The following is a 17,355-nucleotide window of genomic DNA, read 5'->3' as shown; positions in this document are numbered from 1 at the left end:
GCCCCGCAGACATGTGAGACTGTCAGGCTGTGGCGCACAAGCCACCTAGAAATCAAGCACCACCACTCACGGCGCGTCTCAAATTCTAGTCTGAGCTCTATTGCACCCCACATAACCGCCATTTCAAGGTTGTTGTCTCGGCCAACAATCAAAGTAACCACTTCCGATACATTTTCCTTTTCCGCTACTTGTTTGATTGAGAGGAGGGTGCATTCAATCTGACCCTCTGAAACAAAATCATACCTTGCGGCTGCTAGGTCAACACCATGGAGGAGCACTTGGTGCAGCTGCTGGCTAACACCCAGCTGCCGGCCGAGGGCCCGCGCAAACAAGCTGAGCTCGACCTGAGCCATGCGAGGACAAACCCAGACTTTCCTTTGACTCTTGCCAGGATTGGCATCCATGCCAGTGCCCCCACTGAGATTAGGCAAGCTGCATTGACATACCTGCGGAAGTTCATTGAGAACAACTGGACCCCTGATTCATCTGATGGCGCCCACATTCCAATCCCCGACGCCGCAAAGGAACAACTCCGGCCTATGATGCTGGAGCTGGCCCTGAGCCCCGAGGATGAGCGGAAGGTCAAGACAGCCGCTAGGTGTGTTTTCCCACCCATCCTTGTCCTCCCCGCTCGCCCATCAAGGCCTCAGCTCTGACATCGGTGCCAAACAGTTACGTTGTCAGCAAAATTGCCATGGTCGACTTCCCAGACGACTGGCCGACCCTCCTTCCCACCGTTCTCAGCGTCATCCCCAATGGAACGGACGTCCAGCTACACGGCGCATTGCGCATCCTACAAGACCTGGTTGAGGAGAGCCTCAGCGAGGAGCAGTTTTTCACCATGGCGCGGGACATCATCAAGGCCGTGTACGACGTTGCCCTCAACGAGAATCGGAAGCAGACACACAGGGGCTTAGCCGTCCTTGTCTTCCGTGGCTGCTTCGACCTCATGGATATCGTCAAGGAGGATTATAAGAAGGAGGTCAAGGCATTCGCAGACGAAGTCCTCAAGGGCTGGCTGCCTTTCTTGGAACAGGTCATGAAGATGCCGCTACCGGATTATGGCCCCGAAACCGAATCTCAGCCCCAGCTCTGGAATGGCCCCATCGCTCTCAAGTTACAGGTGGCGAAGACCCTAATCAAGATCAAGACCGTCTTCCCCGCCCTGCTTCTGCCCCAGAGCACCGCGCTCTTTTCTGCTACCTGGGAAGATCTCAATAAGCTGCAGGCCCCCTATCAGCAGCTGTTTATCGATAGTGACGCTCAAGGACGGCTTGAGGATATAGACGGCCTGCCATTCACCTTGGATTTCTTGGTTTTGGAAGAGCTCGACCTCCTCAACCAGTTACTGCGTGCGCCGCCCGTCCAAAAGGAGCTCGAGGCCCAGATCAACGCCCATGCCGCTATCCACGAGACGCCGTGGGTGCTGGATCTGATGAAGCTGGTTACAGGCTACTCGCGCATTACCCAGGAGGAGGAGGGCCTGTGGGACATCGATGTGTCCCTGTATCTTGCCGAGGAGACATCTGTCTCGTCCAACTACACTGCCCGGACCGCGTGTGGCGATCTCCTGATCAAGATCGGAGAGTGGCTCCACCAACGTGCGCTGGAGGGGCTCTTCGCCTACAGCAAGAGTTTGTTCGTCGGAGAGACGAACTGGCGTAGCCAGGAGGCTTCTCTATACCTATTCAACATGCTCGTCTCCGACTTCCAAGATTGTGCAAAGCCGGTTCCGGACGAGATGGCAAATGCGTATCTAGAGCTAGTAAACTACGCTGTCAACCGACAGGAAGAGCCAATTCTGCGCGCCAGGGGTTATCTCGTAGCAGGCATGTTGTCTGAAGGGTTCAGCCCCGCAGCTTCTCTGCTGGATCGGGCCATCGAGTCCATTACCCGCGAGTCGTCCGAGCTTGTCCAGGTTGCCTGTGTCAAGGCCATCGAGGGTTTCATCAGATCTGAACATGTGCCGCCTGACCGGCAGATTTCGATCATCGTCGCGATCCAGCAATTCCTGGAAGCGAAGGACCTGACTGAACTAGAGGACGCCGATGACCTTCTGGTGACTCTGCTGGAGACGGTGCGTGCCGCTATCAACATGGACAAGAGGATTGCCGTTCATACCGACAGCAAAGCTGTCGACCTCCTCTTCCTCATTGCGAAGCACGGCGCATCCAATTTCCAGGTTACCATGGTGGTTTGCGAGGCGTTCGAGGATATTGCCCGCTCTCTCACTGATTCGTCGTCCTATACCGCCCTGTGCACCAAGGTCCTCCCCTCCTTGACTGGCGCCTTCGACGTTGCGAATATGACGCAGGATGACCCCCTAGTAACTGTAAGTTGGCTCGAACGGCGTCAGCTGGGCCACATGTACTAACAAATATGGCAGCTGGCCACGGAGCTCCTCATGGTCCTTGTCCAGTACGGCTCTGAGCCACTCCCCGCCGGGTTCATTGCGTCCGCACTTCCCAAGCTGAACCGATTGTTGATGAGCTCGCCGGAAGGCGAGGTTCTGCGCCCGGGTGCGGAGGCTGTCAAGTACATGCTCATGCATGACCATCATCAGGTATTTGGATGGCACGACGAGAACGGCCGGTCCGGCCTGGAGGTCTGCCTCCTCATTATTGACCGCTTGCTGGGTCCTTCCATTGAGGACAATGCGGCCTCCGAGGTCGGAGGTCTCGCCGCAGAGCTCGTCGAAAAAGCTGGCCAGGACCGGCTCGGTCCATTCTTGCCACAGCTACTCCAGGCGGTTGCAACCCGACTGGGCTCTGCCGAGGCGGCCCCCTTCATCCAGTCCCTTATCCTGGTCTTTGCGCGACTCTCTCTAGTCGGAGCCCACGATGTCGTCGAGTTCCTGAGTAACATCCAAATCGAGGGCCAGAACGGTCTGCAAGTCGTCCTCAGCAAGTGGCTTGAGAACTCTATCAACTTTGCCGGGTACGACGAGATCAGGCAGAAGTAAGCCCTCCCCTGAGGGCAGATGTCATGGGGGTTATTGGTGTTGCTAACGCTCGCTGTAGTGTGATTGCGCTTTCAAAGCTCTACTCGCTCAACGATCCCCGCCTGGCACAGACAATGGTCAAGGGAGACCTGATCATGACCGATAGCAATCAAATCATTACTAGATCGAGGGCCAAGCAAAGTAAGACAAGCCACAGCAACCTCATCTATCTGGATGGCAACTAAAAACCTTGAAACCAGACCCAGACCAGTACACCGTAATCCCCGCCACGCTCAAGATCCTCAAGGTCCTCATCGAGGAGCTGCTCTCGGCCTCGGGCGTCCAAACCGCCGCCAAGGCCGCCGCGGCGGCCGCGACCGAGTTCGCCGACGCCGACGAGGACGACGGCGACGACGGCTGGGAGGACGAGGCCGGCGACACGCTCGACCTGAGCCTCGGCGGCACAAAGGCGGACCTCATGTCCTTCATCGAGGGGTCGGGCATGCGGCAGCGCGACGACGAGACCCAGGCCTACCTGACCGAGTTCTTCATGCAGGCGGCGCGCGAGAACACCACCGGCTTCCAGGACTGGTACAACATGCTGACCGAGGAGGAGCAGGGCAAGCTCAACGAGCTGGCGTCGCAGTAGGGGTAGCGGTTGCCTAGGTTGGGCTCGAGGCCGGCGGGTGTGGTCTGCAGCAATTGGGGGGGACCCCCGGATATTGGGCAGAGGGGTCGGTGCCAAAGCTTGTCGCGGCGGTATGGGGGGGTTGCGGTTTCAAAGCGTGGCTAGACACAAGCCGGGGTTCAGGGGCTTGACGATAGGGCCTAGTGGTCCCGACACCCCGATGTAGTAGGGGGTTTCCTGCACTATATCCGGAGGCGGACGGGGTGGTGATTTGCTCTTAGGGGTGCAGAAATCCATTGCTGTCGGCACAGCAGATGGAGATTTGAATGCACTTGTGGACTCGGCCTATCGTTTGCTACATAACTGGCTTTGCGGATGCCGAGTGGGAGGGCGTAATCATGCACCTACCAGATGGCTCAAAATCAGAAACCAGATATAGGTGCTGAATGAAAAACACTTGATGGTTCTATCATTGGTGATGATTTGAGATTGAATTTATTATAATGGAGAGGCGTGTAGACATGCAGACGGGATCATAATGCCACCCCAACCTCATTCAACAGGAACGGCCCTTTGGCTAACCCTACAAAATGCCTAACATACTCCTTACAATTTTGTATAATGCGTGGTCATCGTCGTCATCATCATCATCATCACCAGCCCATCCCTCGCGCCCACGCAAGAGCACACTTCCAAAACGAAGTCAAAAGGGCAGAAACAAAAATGTACCCCCCATGGGCACCTAACTAAAAGTGGCAGTTTCCCGCCCCCCCATCAATCAGATGATATCCCCCCCGCCAAACGCACCACCACCGCCCCCACTGCCAAACGGCCCCCGCCCGGGCCTCCCTCCGCCGAACCGCGGCGCACCCCCGGGACCAACGGGATCCCACCTCGCGCCCGGCGGAGCCTGCGGGTCGAACTGCCCGTCTCCACCGTCGCCGCTGCCGCCGTGCGGGCCCCCGAAGAGCGGGTCGTCGAACGTGGGGTGCATTCCGCCGCCGCCGAAACCGCCACCACCGGGTCTCGGCAGGCCGCCACCGCCGCCGCCGCCGCCGACGAAGGAGCCGCGCAGCGGGTCGTGCGGGCCCAGGCCGGGCGGGTTGAGGTCGTCGTGCCCGATGTTGAAGGGGGAGATGATGCCCTGCCTTCCGCCCGCGCCCGCGCCGGGGAAGGTCGGGGGGAACACGCCGCCCCTCGGCGGCCTGTTGATCTCGTACTCGTCTTCGAAGCCGGGGGGCGGGAAGTCGCCGGCCGGGATGGGGGCGCGCGGGGGCGGGGCGGCTAGGGGGTCGATTATGGGGTAGGGGTTCGGCTGGGCGGGCTGCGGGAGCGGGTCGGGCATTTGCGGTTGGTGGGCGGGGCGGGAGCGGGCGGCGCGGTCTTCGGGGGTCTCTTGGTAGCCTTCTTTCTGGAGGGAGGGGAGGAGGCGCTGGATGATGTTGATTTTGAGGAGGTTGGCGAGATCTGGTGGGGAGAAGAGGTCCTGTTAGAGAGATGCTACAGGGGAGAAGAGGGACAGGCAGGCAGGTAGTCATGGAAAGGGGTTGGCGGGCAGAGACTGACCTCTCATGCGCTCCTCCGAGATGAAGACCTTCTTCAACCTCTCCTGGAGGTCGCTGCGGTCCTCGGCACCACCTTCTGCCTTGGCGATGCGCAGTGGCAGCGCGGCCGAGGAGATGTAGTCGTGGGCGGTGATGTCAAAGCGGACGATGCGCTCGTCCCCGACGGCGAGACCGCGGATCTCGGCTTTGCCCCCCAGTCGGTCGACTTTTATGACGAACTGCATGGACGATTGCGGGTGTGCGTATACGAAGCTGTGGCTGTTGATGTTCGCATTCCATTGTCGGGGGAGGCGAGGTGCTAAGCTGGCGCATTCTGATTCTGCGCGTGAAGGTCATATTGTTAGCCCACCATCAGTAGTCAAGAGCCTGTCGGAGATGTGGTTTCCGGGAACCTACCAATCTTGCGTTCCTCGTTGAATCCCAAAAGCCGGAAGCCAAGTGATATCATACAGCCATGTGTAAAGAGCGCAATGGCCTCAAGGGAGCTGCTGAAATCCGACGTGGTGTCTTCTTTCTCGTGCGTCGGTAGAGCATCTGCCATCTTCCCCAGGACAGAGGGCGGTGCTAGCGGATCAGTCGACATGGTTGCAAGCACGACACAACTTAAATATCGGAAGGTAGGTAGAGAACGCAAGTATCAAGATGGTACGTTGATATGGAGCTTGACGGTATCGTTGAAAGGAAAGGGGGTTGTGAAGGTGGAGGGAGTTTAGCAGCCAGGCAGCCCAGCAGCCCAGTATGTCGTAATGCTTCTGCCTGGATGTGGGGTATCAGTGGGTGGCGCCGCCCCAGCCCCACTGTTACACTGCATCCTTGCAGCACATCCATGGATTCTCCTGGCACTTGCACGCCCAATATCAACCTATCTGGCGATTCACCAGTATGATCCCCCCTCCTCTCTTGTGCTCTCAGCTTCGTACGACTATTTTGTCCTCGTTAGTACATCGCCACCCTGGACCAGCTGGTTGGAAGACAAGAGTATGGAAGATACTCTTATAGATGCTACTGTTATTTGTCATGTAATGAACTCTACCTAGCGAAAGAAACCATTGGCGCCATATTGATGCATTAATGCAGCGTCAGTTTTCAAGGATTGATGACCATCCTTGGACATGGAGAGTAGAAGACAGGCTCTGGAGCTTCTCCGGAACGCCAGCGAGGTGTAGACAGGCAAATCTGCCCATCTCTGAAACACACAAGACCAACTATTACACCAAACGCCGGGGAGGAATGGAACAACTTTGCGGCTGTCCTCATGCCCTCGGATACATGTTTCGGGGCTTTCCCCATTTGAAAAGCTCGTCGGAACGGTCGAGCTTCACTACCAGCGACGACTGGAATGCCTGTTAGCCCCCGGTTCAAGACTGCAGGGTGTTTATGGCTTACCTGAAGGCCGACGCAACCTTCACTTGCCGCTTTGCGGGCTTCTTGAGTGTCGGTTTCTTTGGCTGAGACTCGCTCGGATGAGATAGGCCGAGGAGTTCGGCCTCCAGCGCAGTGAGGGGCGAATTGCTTCGACCACGACCCCCGCAGTCTTCTGGTGACGACCGGCGACTGCTGCGGCCAACTGGGCTGCGAGAATGTGAATGTCTTCTGGGATATGACCATTCCTCCCGCCGCCACCCAGACTCGGATTCTCGCCGCGAAGACCGAGGCTTGTCTTGCGGCTGTTCACTATGGTAGCCGCTGTCATGGCGGAGGTTTGATGAATGAGGTCTACCACCGCGTTCCTGGTGAGATGGAGTAGGTTGATCATCCGGCCGGTCAGGGGGCCGATGTAGCTTAACATCTCCTGCGCCGTTGCCGCTTGTGACACTCTCTTCGGCCTCTGGCGACCACCCATCATGGTCCGGGATTGGCTTTGCCTGGGGCGTCGCCTGTTGCGCCGAGCTTTGGCAACTTCGGGACGGAGTGGTCACCTGGTTAGGGCTTACTCGGGGACGTTTCGAAGCTCTATCCTCGGACACACACGAGTCATCCAGATCTCGTTTGCCTGACCGACTTGGCGTCCGGTGATACCCGTTACGGTCTTGGCCACCACGACCCTTGGAGTGATCAATACTCCGATCTCGATCGATCTGCAAAGATACCTGCCGTTCTTTCCTTTCGTCCAGAGCCTCACGACAAATGCGGAACGGAGGTGGGAGTTTAATAGGTGCCGAGGCTGGATGCCGGACAGGGGCTGCATATGTGAAATAGCCATGGTCGTAGCCAGGAAACATCCGGACAATCATCCCAGGGTATCGTTTGAAGACAGGATCATGTTCAAAGTCCCATCCTATGCTCCCATGGATAGATTGGCAGAACTCCTTTTGATTATCCTCCCGCAAGAACGAAGATTTGATGCAAGTCGCATCATATGCGGGCGGAATGGTTGGGCAGTCGGTATATTCGTGCGGCAAGGGAATGCCAACCGGGTCCGCAGCCTTCGTGGGGTGTTCTGCAAAGATCATGTCGAAGTCTTCCTGCAGCTCGTCATTACAGTCGCTGTTGGCCACATTTTCACTCTGCGCCTTGGGTAATTCCTCTGTGCCAGGACTATCCCCAGTCCGCTCGTCGGGAGCGGGGACGTGGTCGTCCTGTGATTCATTAGGAGTTGGATGTTGCTGACTAGCAATGGTTGCAGGTGTCTGCTGGTGGCGCGGGCGCGACTTGTGATCTTGCATGTTAGACGAGGGCCGGCGTGAACCCTGGTGCTTTTGATGCTTGCCGCGTTGATGGTGCGGATGGCGCGGCTGTGACGAGCCATGACGCAGAGGTATCTTTTTCCAGCCTGCGGTGGACGGATACGGCGGCACGCTGGGAGGCAGAGGGGCATGGTTTGCCCCAGGTGTAGGCGGATATGGCCCTGGAGGGTAACTACATAGTGGAGGGGGCGGAGGAGAGTATGATTGCTGAGGATACCCGGGAGGCATTGGATAGGGAGGAGCTTGGTAGGGGCCGGGGGGGTAGGGGGCAGGCGGAGGGGGCGCATAATAACCCGGTTGCTGATACGGTGGTTGTGGCGGCGGCGGTGGTGGAGGTGGTGGTGGTTGCCCATATCCTGGCGGAGCCTGCTGCCCAAAGGGTTGGGGAGGTGGAGCAGATGGGTATGGTGCATAGTAAGGTTGAGGTGGTGGAGGCGGAAGTGGTGCATAGGGTGGTCCATACGTCGAAGGTGGCTGGTATGAGCTGGCATATGGTTGAGAAGGGTGAGGTGGCGGCGGAGGCAAAGGCGGAAGGGGCGCCGCTGGTAGATATGAGGTCGTTGGGGAGGCGGCATACTGCTTCACGGCCGGTCCATGATTTGGCGGAGGCGGATAGCGAGTTACCACTGGTCCTTTCTTATCTGAGGCTGAGTTGGGTTTATCCGATATACAGCGCTGATCATGGTGTTGAGATTGCCAACGTTGAAGCCCCCTGGTCCATGTATCAGCATTTTGCATGCAGTAGAAGAATGGCTATAAAGAGCTGGCATTCTTCTCCAAGCAGGCCACCAAGGCTAGCATGCGAACACTTACGCTGGAACATCACGGGTTGGTTCCGGACATGCAACCACCCAATGACCTTGTCCGCCACAGTTGTAACAGACTGGCTCCTTTTGAGTAGCTGACTGACCAGGAGCAGCCATGACGAGCCGACTAGGTATGCAGCGTAAGAAGAGTAGATGTGATGGAGTGAGTGACAGCCCAAAAAGTGAGAAGTGATGAGATACGGGCGGTTAGTGGAAGTTGTCTCGAGGATCGAGTATCGGTGTGCAAAAGCGCCGCCTTGGATTGTCAATCCCCGCAGTTCATGCTCTGTCCCTCCTCGGTTGCAAGGGACCCACCAACTGATTGTGTCCTTCGATGAAAGGGTGGAATATCTTAAAGAGCATCGCAAATGCGCAGTGGTATACGGGAATATGTGGAGTGGAAGTGTCAGTGAAACCCAGGGAGCTTCCAACTGGTGGATCGAGGCAAGTAAGTCCAGCCTCTTTGAAGTTCCCCCGCCACAAACCTAGTTGGTGATGATGGACAGGAAGACATCAAGAACACAGTAACACATGCGACAAAATCCCAAGCAATGAAGAGCTATGGGGTGTGATATGTTAATGAAGTTGCAGGTATGATATTTGATCTGCCATTTGGGTGGTCGAAGATGGGAGGTCTGAGGTCCTCGTGGCTGAGCCAGGGCTGATTCAGAGGAGATGATTGGAGGAGAGATCGACACGTGATATTTATGGTGACACTGGCAGGGACACTGCGCGTACGTGCCTTTGCAGATGGCATCCAGAGGCAGTCTCGAGAAAAGTTGATATAAAATAGGTAGGCAGGTCTCACGGCTTAACAACACTCCCCTGTGCAGATATATGTTGCCGAGCCTCCCGAATATCAATCAACAAGCAAAAGGGAAGCGACGCTCCCCATGGATATGTGATGCCATGGTTGGCCAACTATCAGGATGGAGTTTGGAGGAATACATTTGAACTAAGACCTAGACGATGGTCCCCAGCCCAGTATGAGCCTTGAAGAGGACAGAAACGAGCCTGTAAATAAGCCCAGAAATGAGCCTAGAAAATGAGCCCGAGAGCAGGCAATCCGACAATAACTGGCAGCAAGGCCATTCCGCTGGAGATGCAATAGGCATCTTGCCCTCAACAGCTAACACTAGAAAAGAAACCCAAAAGAAATCGGCAATTAGATGACCCAGAACTCCATCTGAAATGGATGGTCGAAAGAGGAAAAGAGAATCTCGGGAGTTATGAGCGAACAGATATGATGACCTCGAGCTGGTACATCTACGGAGACGGAATTGACTTGAATCAAGCAAGAAATTTGAGGCATCTCATTCAGCTCCTAGTGAGATAAAGACATGGGAGACGGGAAAGCACAGTTGATACTCACCAAGTGATTTCCAAGTACCTGTGTAATAAGACAAATGGTTGTTTTTTCTCAAGAGATGGTGCCTCGTTGGAGCCCAGATATCCCAACAAGCACGTGACCCTACCTAATTACGCTAGCAGGGAACCGATCTTATCGATAAGGCTTTGTGGCTTACTGCGATTGCGGCGGTAGTGGATCAGCAGTTTGTCGGTGCCATGGATTCTACGCGCTCCTGCGGCCAGAAGCTAGCAATCTTCAAACTGAGGCTGTCGTCAGCCATAATGCCACCATACAGCTGTTCCAACCAGTCAACCACAGCATTCTTGATCCCTCGATTCCATGGTCGCCTAATCTGAGTGAGCTGTGCCGTCCATCATGACTATTTCCTGATGTAAATCTTCCTGCTTCTCTTTGAATATGTTCGCATCTTGTCGAGACGGCATCAGACAAACCTCGACCTGGGACAAGCGCAGCTACTGCCGCAGCAACACCGCCTCGCCAGATCCACTGGAGTCAGCTCCATAAGACTGACCACTAAACCATGCCTGGTCTTCCAGGTGAGTTCCATGCTGTCTATTCTACTTACGACCCTGGCTGCATCACTGTTCCACAAACGTCTCCCCCTCCAACTCCCCCACCTATGTATGCAATATGCATCAAATTGCTTGTGCTATCAGCATCTGAATCACAGCAAACTGATCTTTCTCTCCCTTGCAGCCTCCGTCGATCTCGACGAATGCATTTCACGCCTGTACAAGAAGGAGCTCCTCGCAGAATCGGTCATCGAAGCAATATGCGCAAAGGCGAAGGAGCTCTTGATGCGGGAGAGCAATGTGGTCCACGTTCAGGCGCCCGTCACAGTGGTTGGGGATATACACGGGCAGTTCTTCGACCTCATTGAGATCTTCAAAATTGGCGGCTGGTGTCCGGATACGAATTACTTGTTTCTAGGTGAGAGCCTCCATGCCATTCTCTCGCATAATGTCGAGTCGACCAAGGCTGACAGGGGCTTTTCCTTCCCGATGCAGGCGACTACGTTGATCGAGGGATGTTCAGCGTCGAGACCATTTCCCTTCTTGTTTGTTTGAAGCTGAGATACCCCAACCGAGTGCATTTGATACGCGGGAACCACGAGTCACGAGGTGTGACACAATCTTACGGCTTTTATACCGAGTGTTCCCGCAAGTATGGGAACGCAAATGTTTGGCATTACTTTACGGATATGTTCGACTTCCTCACCTTGAGTGTTGTCATTAACGACCAGATCTTCTGCGTACATGGAGGTTGGTTTCTTATCCCCTCCCCTACACCCCCCCCCCCCCGCCGAAACTCCAGCCACTCTCATGGAGCACTAACAAGACCCCATGATCAGGTCTATCACCCTCCATCCACTCGATCGACCAGATCAAGATCATAGACCGCTTCCGCGAGATCCCCCACGAGGGCCCAATGGCCGACCTCGTCTGGTCCGACCCAGACCCCGAGCGTGACGAGTTTAGTCTCTCGCCCCGCGGGGCAGGGTACACCTTCGGCGCACAGGTGGTTAAGAAATTCCTAGCCGTGAACAACATGAACCACATCCTGCGAGCCCACCAGCTTTGCCAGGAGGGCTTCCAGGTGCTATACGACGACCGGCTGAGCACGGTGTGGAGCGCGCCCAACTACTGCTACCGGTGCGGGAATATGGCCAGCGTGTTGGAGGTGAGCGATACCGGGGAGCGGTTCTTCAACGTGTTTGCTGCCGCCCCGGAGAACGACCTGCACAAGGATGCCCAGCCCGTAGGGGACAAGACGGTGGACGGAGGGGTCTTGCCGGATTACTTCCTGTAGCTTTGTATAGGCTCCCAGACGGCGCGTACGAGGAATGCTTTATGTGCACAGATTAGCGTGGCCCGACCACCCTCCCAGGGTAGAGCGGAGTTGGGTATTATACCACCATAGTGGAAGGGATCGCAGCTCTGTTGTATAAAGAAAGTGCCACCATGCATAGGTGCCCAACTGTGTGTCGAGAAATGGCATAGCCTCCCTACGTAGCATCTTACAATAGCAATCACACATTAATGTTAGATGGCAAGCAGGGTCGCGTTGGCTAGTGTTCGATTCCTAACTGCCTCTACCACCTAGGGAGTCATGGGTGTAATAGTCTTCCGGTGTTTATTTTTCTTTCCTCTCCAGCCTTGTCGAAAGTCCAGCGATGTCGGGACCTTTCCACCATGAGGGTGATCGCAAAAGCAGAACGCAGCAAAAACGGGGGGTGTATCTCATGGGTCAAAATCCATCATGTCTCATGCCGGATCCAATGATGCCGTATGCCTGGATGCATGGTCAGAGCGACAGCAGCTGCAGGCACTCTACCAGTCCTTGGCAATGTCAAAGCTCCATTCAAAGGAGAGGTGGGTCTTCTTGTCGTCGTCGACAAAGCTTGACAGAGCATGGTAGTGGCCACGGGCAAGCATGCCACTTGGGGCCTCTTCCTCCTGGACTGTACAACATTGTCAGTATGTGAGCCCAGACTATAGTGACACAGACAGGGACCTACACTTCTTCGAATAGATGGGCTGCTTGTCGGTGTTTGGGGCATAGCTCCCCTATCATGAGTATTAGCAAGAGTTGTCCAAGGTATAGGAGGGAAGCTGGTTGAACCTACAATCATCTCACTATCCTTGCTGACCCTGATGCCCTTGCGCTTCACCACCTGGACATAGTGCAGGCCACTGAGAATCTCATGCTGGACCTTGAAGGAAGCAACCATGGTGAACTTTGCACCCTCCTTGATCTTGAACGGCTTGTCCTTTAGAGTCACCTCGCTACCCGGGGTTGACAAGTCGATGGTGACAGGCGGGCGGCCGGGAGATTCCATGGTGAGGGACAGGATGATGCAGACTCGGGAGTCATTGGGGTCGGAAAGGTCCTTGCCAGCACTGAGGCCGAGGGATTGCTTGTAGCGTTGGAGTGATTCGTCGCCGGCATCTGCGGTTTCCTTGTTAGCACTCCGTAGACCAAAATGGGCCCGCAGCTTGCTTGTGGTTGTGTTGGGGCTAGATTCTAAAGAATCGAAAGGGCGATCGATATTACTCCACTGGTAAATGGGCAGGATGCCAACGCTAGTTGGGATTGCATCTGCAGGATACGGCGTGGCAGGCCGGCAAGTAGGGTCCGTCCTGTCACAGGATACACCGAGTCCTGATCTGCCATTGATGGAGTTCTGGCCCACTGAATCTGGCCAGAATAATTCCGTCTCGTAGGGGAGCAGGGATAGAGTCTCCTGGCTGCCGGAAGGCTCCAAAGGGGTGGGCTGGATACTTGGTGGAGGCGCCGGCGGCAGAGGTACAGAGTCCGCACGGCGGCGGGAGAGCATCTTCTTGATCGATTTCATTTTGAGTGTAGTTTGTGAAGATGTGGGACACTGAAATTGACGATGAAGAATCGGCGCAGTTCAAGGGGGTAGGGGCGATGCCGTTCACTGCCCTCGGCAACGACGTGATAGGGGTAGGAATAGAAGGTGCGATTAGGTTGACTATGGGTAGACGATGAAAGAGGACTACCTATCACAGCTAGCCATAGAAATGGGGTTGTCTGTTCACCGTTGCTGCAGTATGCAACCTGGAGAAAGATGTGAAGGTGAGAAGCCGGGACTGGTACAAGCTACCTGCCGACAGACCAGTAGGGAGAAGACTGGACCGGTAGCAGGAGCAAAGTTCAAGACAAGAATAGTAAGGTCGATTCATTGAGAGTAAGGTCAACTAGCACAGTGCGCCTCAAATTTATAGACAGGAGGGCAAGCTTAAGAAGGTGAGTTTGGGCAAAGTGCCAGGTCAACAGGAGTGCGGTACTACATAAGGCAAAGTGCGACCTCCCTCTCTGGTACCTGTGGCATGGAGATATGGAATGAATGTACTGAGAGAAGACAGGTGATATTCTGAAAGCAGGAAAGGGATTGATGTCCTGGTGAAAGAAAAATAGAAATGGGAGAGGAGAAGCGGCAAAAAGTGAGGCCAGAGTCAACATCACCACTTGGCAGTGAGGACTGAGGCTTGGCATGCCATGCCCCCTTTCGAAGTGAGGGACTTTAGAGAAGAAAGAGAAAAGTCATAGCATTCTGATATAGGAAACCCCAGTTTATGGTGCTGGGAACACTGGCAATAAGCATTCAGGCAACTTACCCATGTTTTGATATTCAGCCAAGCTCTGCTTGGGCTGGTTGAGCTTGTAGCCTGTCGTCTCATCGGGCATTGTGTCATCGTGGGAGGTCATGTTGGGCAATACTTAATGGGTATCAAATAACGGATTGCTATGCTTGTCACAGCAACGAGTGAGACAACTAAAGACGCAATACTAGCATATAAACAGGCCTGGATAGTTATCACGGTCCTGGGATGTTTTGGAGGGGTAACCGATGGAGTTGGACCCCAGATATTTAACTGTTTCTCGATTTGTCGGTCTGTCAGGGCTCCCACCTTATGGTGGGGTTGTCAGTCCACAGCTGTGACATCTGGGCCCGCTAGATCATGCACGATTGGACAATGCAGAACAATATGAAAACTGGCTGCATAATAAAACAAGAGGCAAAAGCAGCCCAGCGGTAAGACAACAGCTGCCCAACAGCAACAGCAGGAGGCAGTTGAAAGCCATGGATTTGCTGGCGGTTTGCTGGTGGATCCTAGTCATCCACCTACCTATTTGCCTTTAGCTAAAAAGCCTTAAACTTACCTAGGTGCCTAGGTAATCCCCGAGTAACAATAATCGAGGAAGTGGAAATAAAGTAAAATAAAAATAGCAAGAGAAACGAGAGTTTGAAAGAGCCCCCCTACCAGCCGAAGCCTAGCTGGTACTGAAAGAAAAACATGGTTTCGGAGATGCAGCTTGCCATGTCGCAACCTAAAGGTCATCAATTTGCTTGCTATCGTAAGAATAAGCTTCCGCTCGAGGAGGGATCCCCCATGTTCCGGCCCCCCCAGCTGCTCCCTCTATTTTTCGGTCGAGCCTATTGGTATGTGGCCCGTGCGAGGTGACATGGAGGTGATGCTGCGACGGGATCTGCTGTCCTTCCCTCCGCGCAGGGGCCATCTGTCGCACCCGCCCAGCCTCCTTCCCCCCAGAACCCCAGAACTTCGAGTAACCTCTCAATTCTCCTCTCAATCAATCCATCTGCGCGGCTCCCCGTGTCTGGCCCTCAGCCGCGTTTTCCCATCTCCGTCTTATTTTTCTTCTTCGTGACTTCACACAGTTCTTCAGTTGTTTTTCATCTGTGCCTATATCTCGCGACCGAGGGCTCGCTGTGTGGACAGGTTGCACACCTTCGTTGCACCGTTGCAGCTCGCGCGCGCAAAGATTTCTCTCTCAATCCCTTGCGACCGGCCACAACGGCAAGCCTTCCCAACAAGCCATTTCCTCGGAGTTCACTGGGCCATAGTCCACAATGGCTCCCAGCAGGCAATTGCCCGCTCGATACAACCCTCTAATAATGGAGGATGTCCCGGCCTGTTAGCAAATCCCCTGCCCTTCTGCACGCGCATTTCCGAATTGTGTCGGTTTCTAACGCGCCCTAAACAGATAGCGAGCTTGTCGCACGCCGTCGCCTGGGCCAGACTCAGCTCACTCCGCGCATGGTTGCCGGTATCCCGGATGTCGAGCTTGATCCAACCTGCCTAGGAGTCTTCGATTATGCCCACCTCCGAGCTCCCCTCCCCAAGGGGATTGTCTCGGGTGTCTTCAAGGCTCCTACCCCCACCAGCTATTTCCTGATGCGCCGCAGCAGCGATGGGTTCGTCTCCGCCACGGGCATGTTCAAGGCCACATTCCCGTGGGCGACTTCCGAGGAGGAGGAGGAAGAGCGCAAGTTTATCAAGTCTCTGCCGACTACGAGTCCGGAAGAGACGGCTGGCAATGTCTGGATCTCTCCCGAGCAGGCTTTGGGTCTGGCCGAGGAGTATGATATTACTCCGTGGATCCGCGCTCTCCTTGATCCCGCAGACATCACCGTTACTGGGGTGTCCGACGGTAGCCCCCCGAAGAAGATTTCCACTCCGCCCAAGTTCTTCTCTGGCCGACCCCTAATTGCGCCGCCCACACCGACATCACTGTCCCGATCCGTGCGCTCCCGTCGCTCTGCTAGTCCCACGAAGTCAACGGGGTCCAAACGTGGAACGACCAGCCCTCGAAAGAGGAGTGCTAAAATCTCCGCGTCGCAGTCATCCTCGACCACCGAGGCGCCTGTCTCGGCAAGCTTGACCAACGGCGATCAGCCGTATCTTGCCGCAGCCACCGTCCAGACAGCATCCGAGCCAAGCGCCGAGACCACTGTGGGCGACATCAAGGTCGAGGCGATCGAGAAGGAGCCGGCGGTTGTGCTCGCGCCGGTCGAGGAGGAACCGAAGTTGAAGGTCGACGTGGAGCGGGATGTCAAGGTTGATGAGGATGGAGAGGAAGTCACTCAGACCAAGGTCGAGGTGGAGGTGCCTCTCACCGGAGAACTTCCCTCCGCCGAGGATGCGGCTCGTATGATTGCCGAAGCCAAGGAGATGGTCAAGGCGGCTACCGAAAGCATGGCGGAGTCAGCCATCGCCGCGCCTACAGAAAGTACCAAAAAGAACAAGCGCAAGGCAGATGAGGTTGAGGCCGATGAGGAAGCCGAGAAGGAGAGCGCCGATGGGCTGTCTACCGAGCAACCGAAGGCGAAGAAGGTCAAGACAGAAACCGACCTGAGGAAGGAGCGGATTAAGAAGAGAGCATTCATCGGCATTGGCGCGACAGTCGCTGTTGGGTAAGTTCAATTGTTTGCGGCCTCGGGCCAACGTCTTTGTCTGAGGAATGGTGGCTGACCCCGTGCATAGTGCCTTGATCCCGTACGTTATGAGCGTACTTTAAAAGGACCAGCCGTGATAGGAGATATGAAGTGATGGCCGGTGTAGAGCTACCTCATGGCGAAGTCTCTAGTTGGAACTTCTACGTCGGGATATGGTCCCATTTAGTTTGCTTTATCATACCCCCTTTTATCATACCCCCCTGTGGCTTGGCTGGCCGGCTCGTCCTCGAGGGGAGCGGGAGGAGATGGTTGAGCCAGGCTACTACTTTTGCACTTTTAAGAATCGGGTTTGCACCTGAACCGGGACGAGTCGGGCTCGGACCAATGTCTTGAAGTTCATCCAACGTTTTCGAGGGCCAAGGCGTCACCTAGATGATGAGTCGGCTTTTCGACAGACGAGATATGTGTTTTTAATGGACGAATAACAATATATACCTACCCGCTTGTAATCTCCAAACTGCCTACCCAGACTGGAACAAACTATTTGCAAAGCATTCCCGAGATCTGGCTGGTTTGACACCAACGACAAAGTCAGCGTTACAGGGGCTTGATAAAATTGGCAGAAAATTCTC

General features: G+C 55.2%; 6 protein-coding genes across 6 annotated transcripts; 3 read left to right on the top strand and 3 right to left on the bottom strand.

Annotated features, from left to right (window-relative positions):
- Positions 1-266: 266 nt before the first annotated feature.
- Positions 267-3,590, top strand: QBC33DRAFT_554746 (armadillo-type protein; the record flags this gene model as incomplete). The annotated part of the gene is made up of 5 exons (XM_060429550.1): positions 267-598; positions 673-2,332; positions 2,387-2,958; positions 3,021-3,142; positions 3,202-3,590. The coding sequence occupies 5 exons, from the start codon at positions 267-269 to the stop codon at positions 3,588-3,590; spliced, it is 3,075 nt and encodes a 1,024-aa protein (XP_060287796.1).
- A 451-nt stretch (positions 3,591-4,041) lies between these two features.
- Positions 4,042-5,873, bottom strand: QBC33DRAFT_615803 (PI31 proteasome regulator N-terminal-domain-containing protein). The gene is made up of 3 exons (XM_060432644.1): positions 5,531-5,873; positions 5,136-5,453; positions 4,042-5,036 (listed from the first exon to the last, which is right to left on the bottom strand). The coding sequence occupies exons 1-3, from the start codon at positions 5,715-5,717 to the stop codon at positions 4,348-4,350; spliced, it is 1,194 nt and encodes a 397-aa protein (XP_060287795.1). The 5' UTR covers positions 5,718-5,873; the 3' UTR covers positions 4,042-4,347.
- A 582-nt stretch (positions 5,874-6,455) lies between these two features.
- Positions 6,456-7,800, bottom strand: QBC33DRAFT_554744 (uncharacterized protein; the record flags this gene model as incomplete). The annotated part of the gene is made up of 2 exons (XM_060429549.1): positions 6,456-6,468; positions 6,521-7,800. 2 exons carry the CDS (start codon positions 7,798-7,800, stop codon positions 6,456-6,458), a joined length of 1,293 nt encoding a protein of 430 aa, XP_060287794.1.
- Positions 7,801-10,236: 2,436 nt separating this feature from the next.
- Positions 10,237-12,049, top strand: QBC33DRAFT_524096 (putative serine/threonine protein phosphatase). The gene is made up of 4 exons (XM_060426702.1): positions 10,237-10,535; positions 10,696-10,929; positions 11,007-11,261; positions 11,351-12,049. Exons 1-4 carry the CDS (start codon positions 10,520-10,522, stop codon positions 11,806-11,808), a joined length of 963 nt encoding a protein of 320 aa, XP_060287793.1. The 5' UTR covers positions 10,237-10,519; the 3' UTR covers positions 11,809-12,049.
- On the bottom strand, positions 11,985-14,574 carry QBC33DRAFT_524091 (immunoglobulin E-set). The gene is made up of 4 exons (XM_060426701.1): positions 14,142-14,574; positions 12,626-12,948; positions 12,518-12,566; positions 11,985-12,460 (listed from the first exon to the last, which is right to left on the bottom strand). The coding sequence occupies exons 1-4, from the start codon at positions 14,230-14,232 to the stop codon at positions 12,330-12,332; spliced, it is 594 nt and encodes a 197-aa protein (XP_060287792.1). The 5' UTR covers positions 14,233-14,574; the 3' UTR covers positions 11,985-12,329.
- A 473-nt stretch (positions 14,575-15,047) lies between these two features.
- On the top strand, positions 15,048-17,283 carry QBC33DRAFT_524087 (putative transcription factor protein). The gene is made up of 3 exons (XM_060426700.1): positions 15,048-15,461; positions 15,532-16,741; positions 16,812-17,283. The coding sequence occupies exons 1-3, from the start codon at positions 15,398-15,400 to the stop codon at positions 16,843-16,845; spliced, it is 1,308 nt and encodes a 435-aa protein (XP_060287791.1). The 5' UTR covers positions 15,048-15,397; the 3' UTR covers positions 16,846-17,283.
- Positions 17,284-17,355: the final 72 nt, after the last annotated feature.

The sequence above is a fragment of the Phialemonium atrogriseum genome, assembly GCF_030411735.1.
Source record: "Phialemonium atrogriseum strain 8032-3 unplaced genomic scaffold QBC33scaffold_2, whole genome shotgun sequence".
NCBI classification, from domain to species: domain Eukaryota; kingdom Fungi; phylum Ascomycota; class Sordariomycetes; order Cephalothecales; family Cephalothecaceae; genus Phialemonium; species Phialemonium atrogriseum.
Note: the sequence above shows the minus strand (reverse complement) of the source record. Positions and strands in the feature narration are given on the sequence as shown.

What these genes read in the sequence shown, in the direction of transcription:
- QBC33DRAFT_615803 (XM_060432644.1), bottom strand. Translation starts at nt 5,717, where the DNA reads ATGTCGACTGATCCGCTAGCACCGCCCTCTGTCCTGGGGAAGATGGCA. An exon ending in CAACGAGGAACGCAAGATTG is followed by an intron (nt 5,454 to 5,530) that starts GTAGGTTCCCGG and finishes CTTCACGCGCAG; the next exon opens with AATCAGAATGCGCCAGCTTA. An exon ending in CTCGGAGGAGCGCATGAGAG is followed by an intron (nt 5,037 to 5,135) that starts GTCAGTCTCTGC and finishes TCTCCCCACCAG; the next exon opens with ATCTCGCCAACCTCCTCAAA.
- QBC33DRAFT_524096 (XM_060426702.1), top strand. An exon ending in TACGAATTACTTGTTTCTAG is followed by an intron (nt 10,930 to 11,006) that starts GTGAGAGCCTCC and finishes TTCCCGATGCAG; the next exon opens with GCGACTACGTTGATCGAGGG. An exon ending in GATCTTCTGCGTACATGGAG is followed by an intron (nt 11,262 to 11,350) that starts GTTGGTTTCTTA and finishes CCCCATGATCAG; the next exon opens with GTCTATCACCCTCCATCCAC.
- QBC33DRAFT_524091 (XM_060426701.1), bottom strand. Translation starts at nt 14,232, where the DNA reads ATGACCTCCCACGATGACACAATGCCCGATGAGACGACAGGCTACAAG. An exon ending in GGCTGAATATCAAAACATGG is followed by an intron (nt 12,949 to 14,141) that starts GTAAGTTGCCTG and finishes AGGAAACCGCAG; the next exon opens with ATGCCGGCGACGAATCACTC. An exon ending in GCAAGGATAGTGAGATGATT is followed by an intron (nt 12,567 to 12,625) that starts GTAGGTTCAACC and finishes TACTCATGATAG; the next exon opens with GGGAGCTATGCCCCAAACAC.
- QBC33DRAFT_524087 (XM_060426700.1), top strand. Translation starts at nt 15,398, where the DNA reads ATGGCTCCCAGCAGGCAATTGCCCGCTCGATACAACCCTCTAATAATG. An exon ending in AATGGAGGATGTCCCGGCCT is followed by an intron (nt 15,462 to 15,531) that starts GTTAGCAAATCC and finishes CGCCCTAAACAG; the next exon opens with ATAGCGAGCTTGTCGCACGC. An exon ending in GGCGCGACAGTCGCTGTTGG is followed by an intron (nt 16,742 to 16,811) that starts GTAAGTTCAATT and finishes CCCCGTGCATAG; the next exon opens with TGCCTTGATCCCGTACGTTA.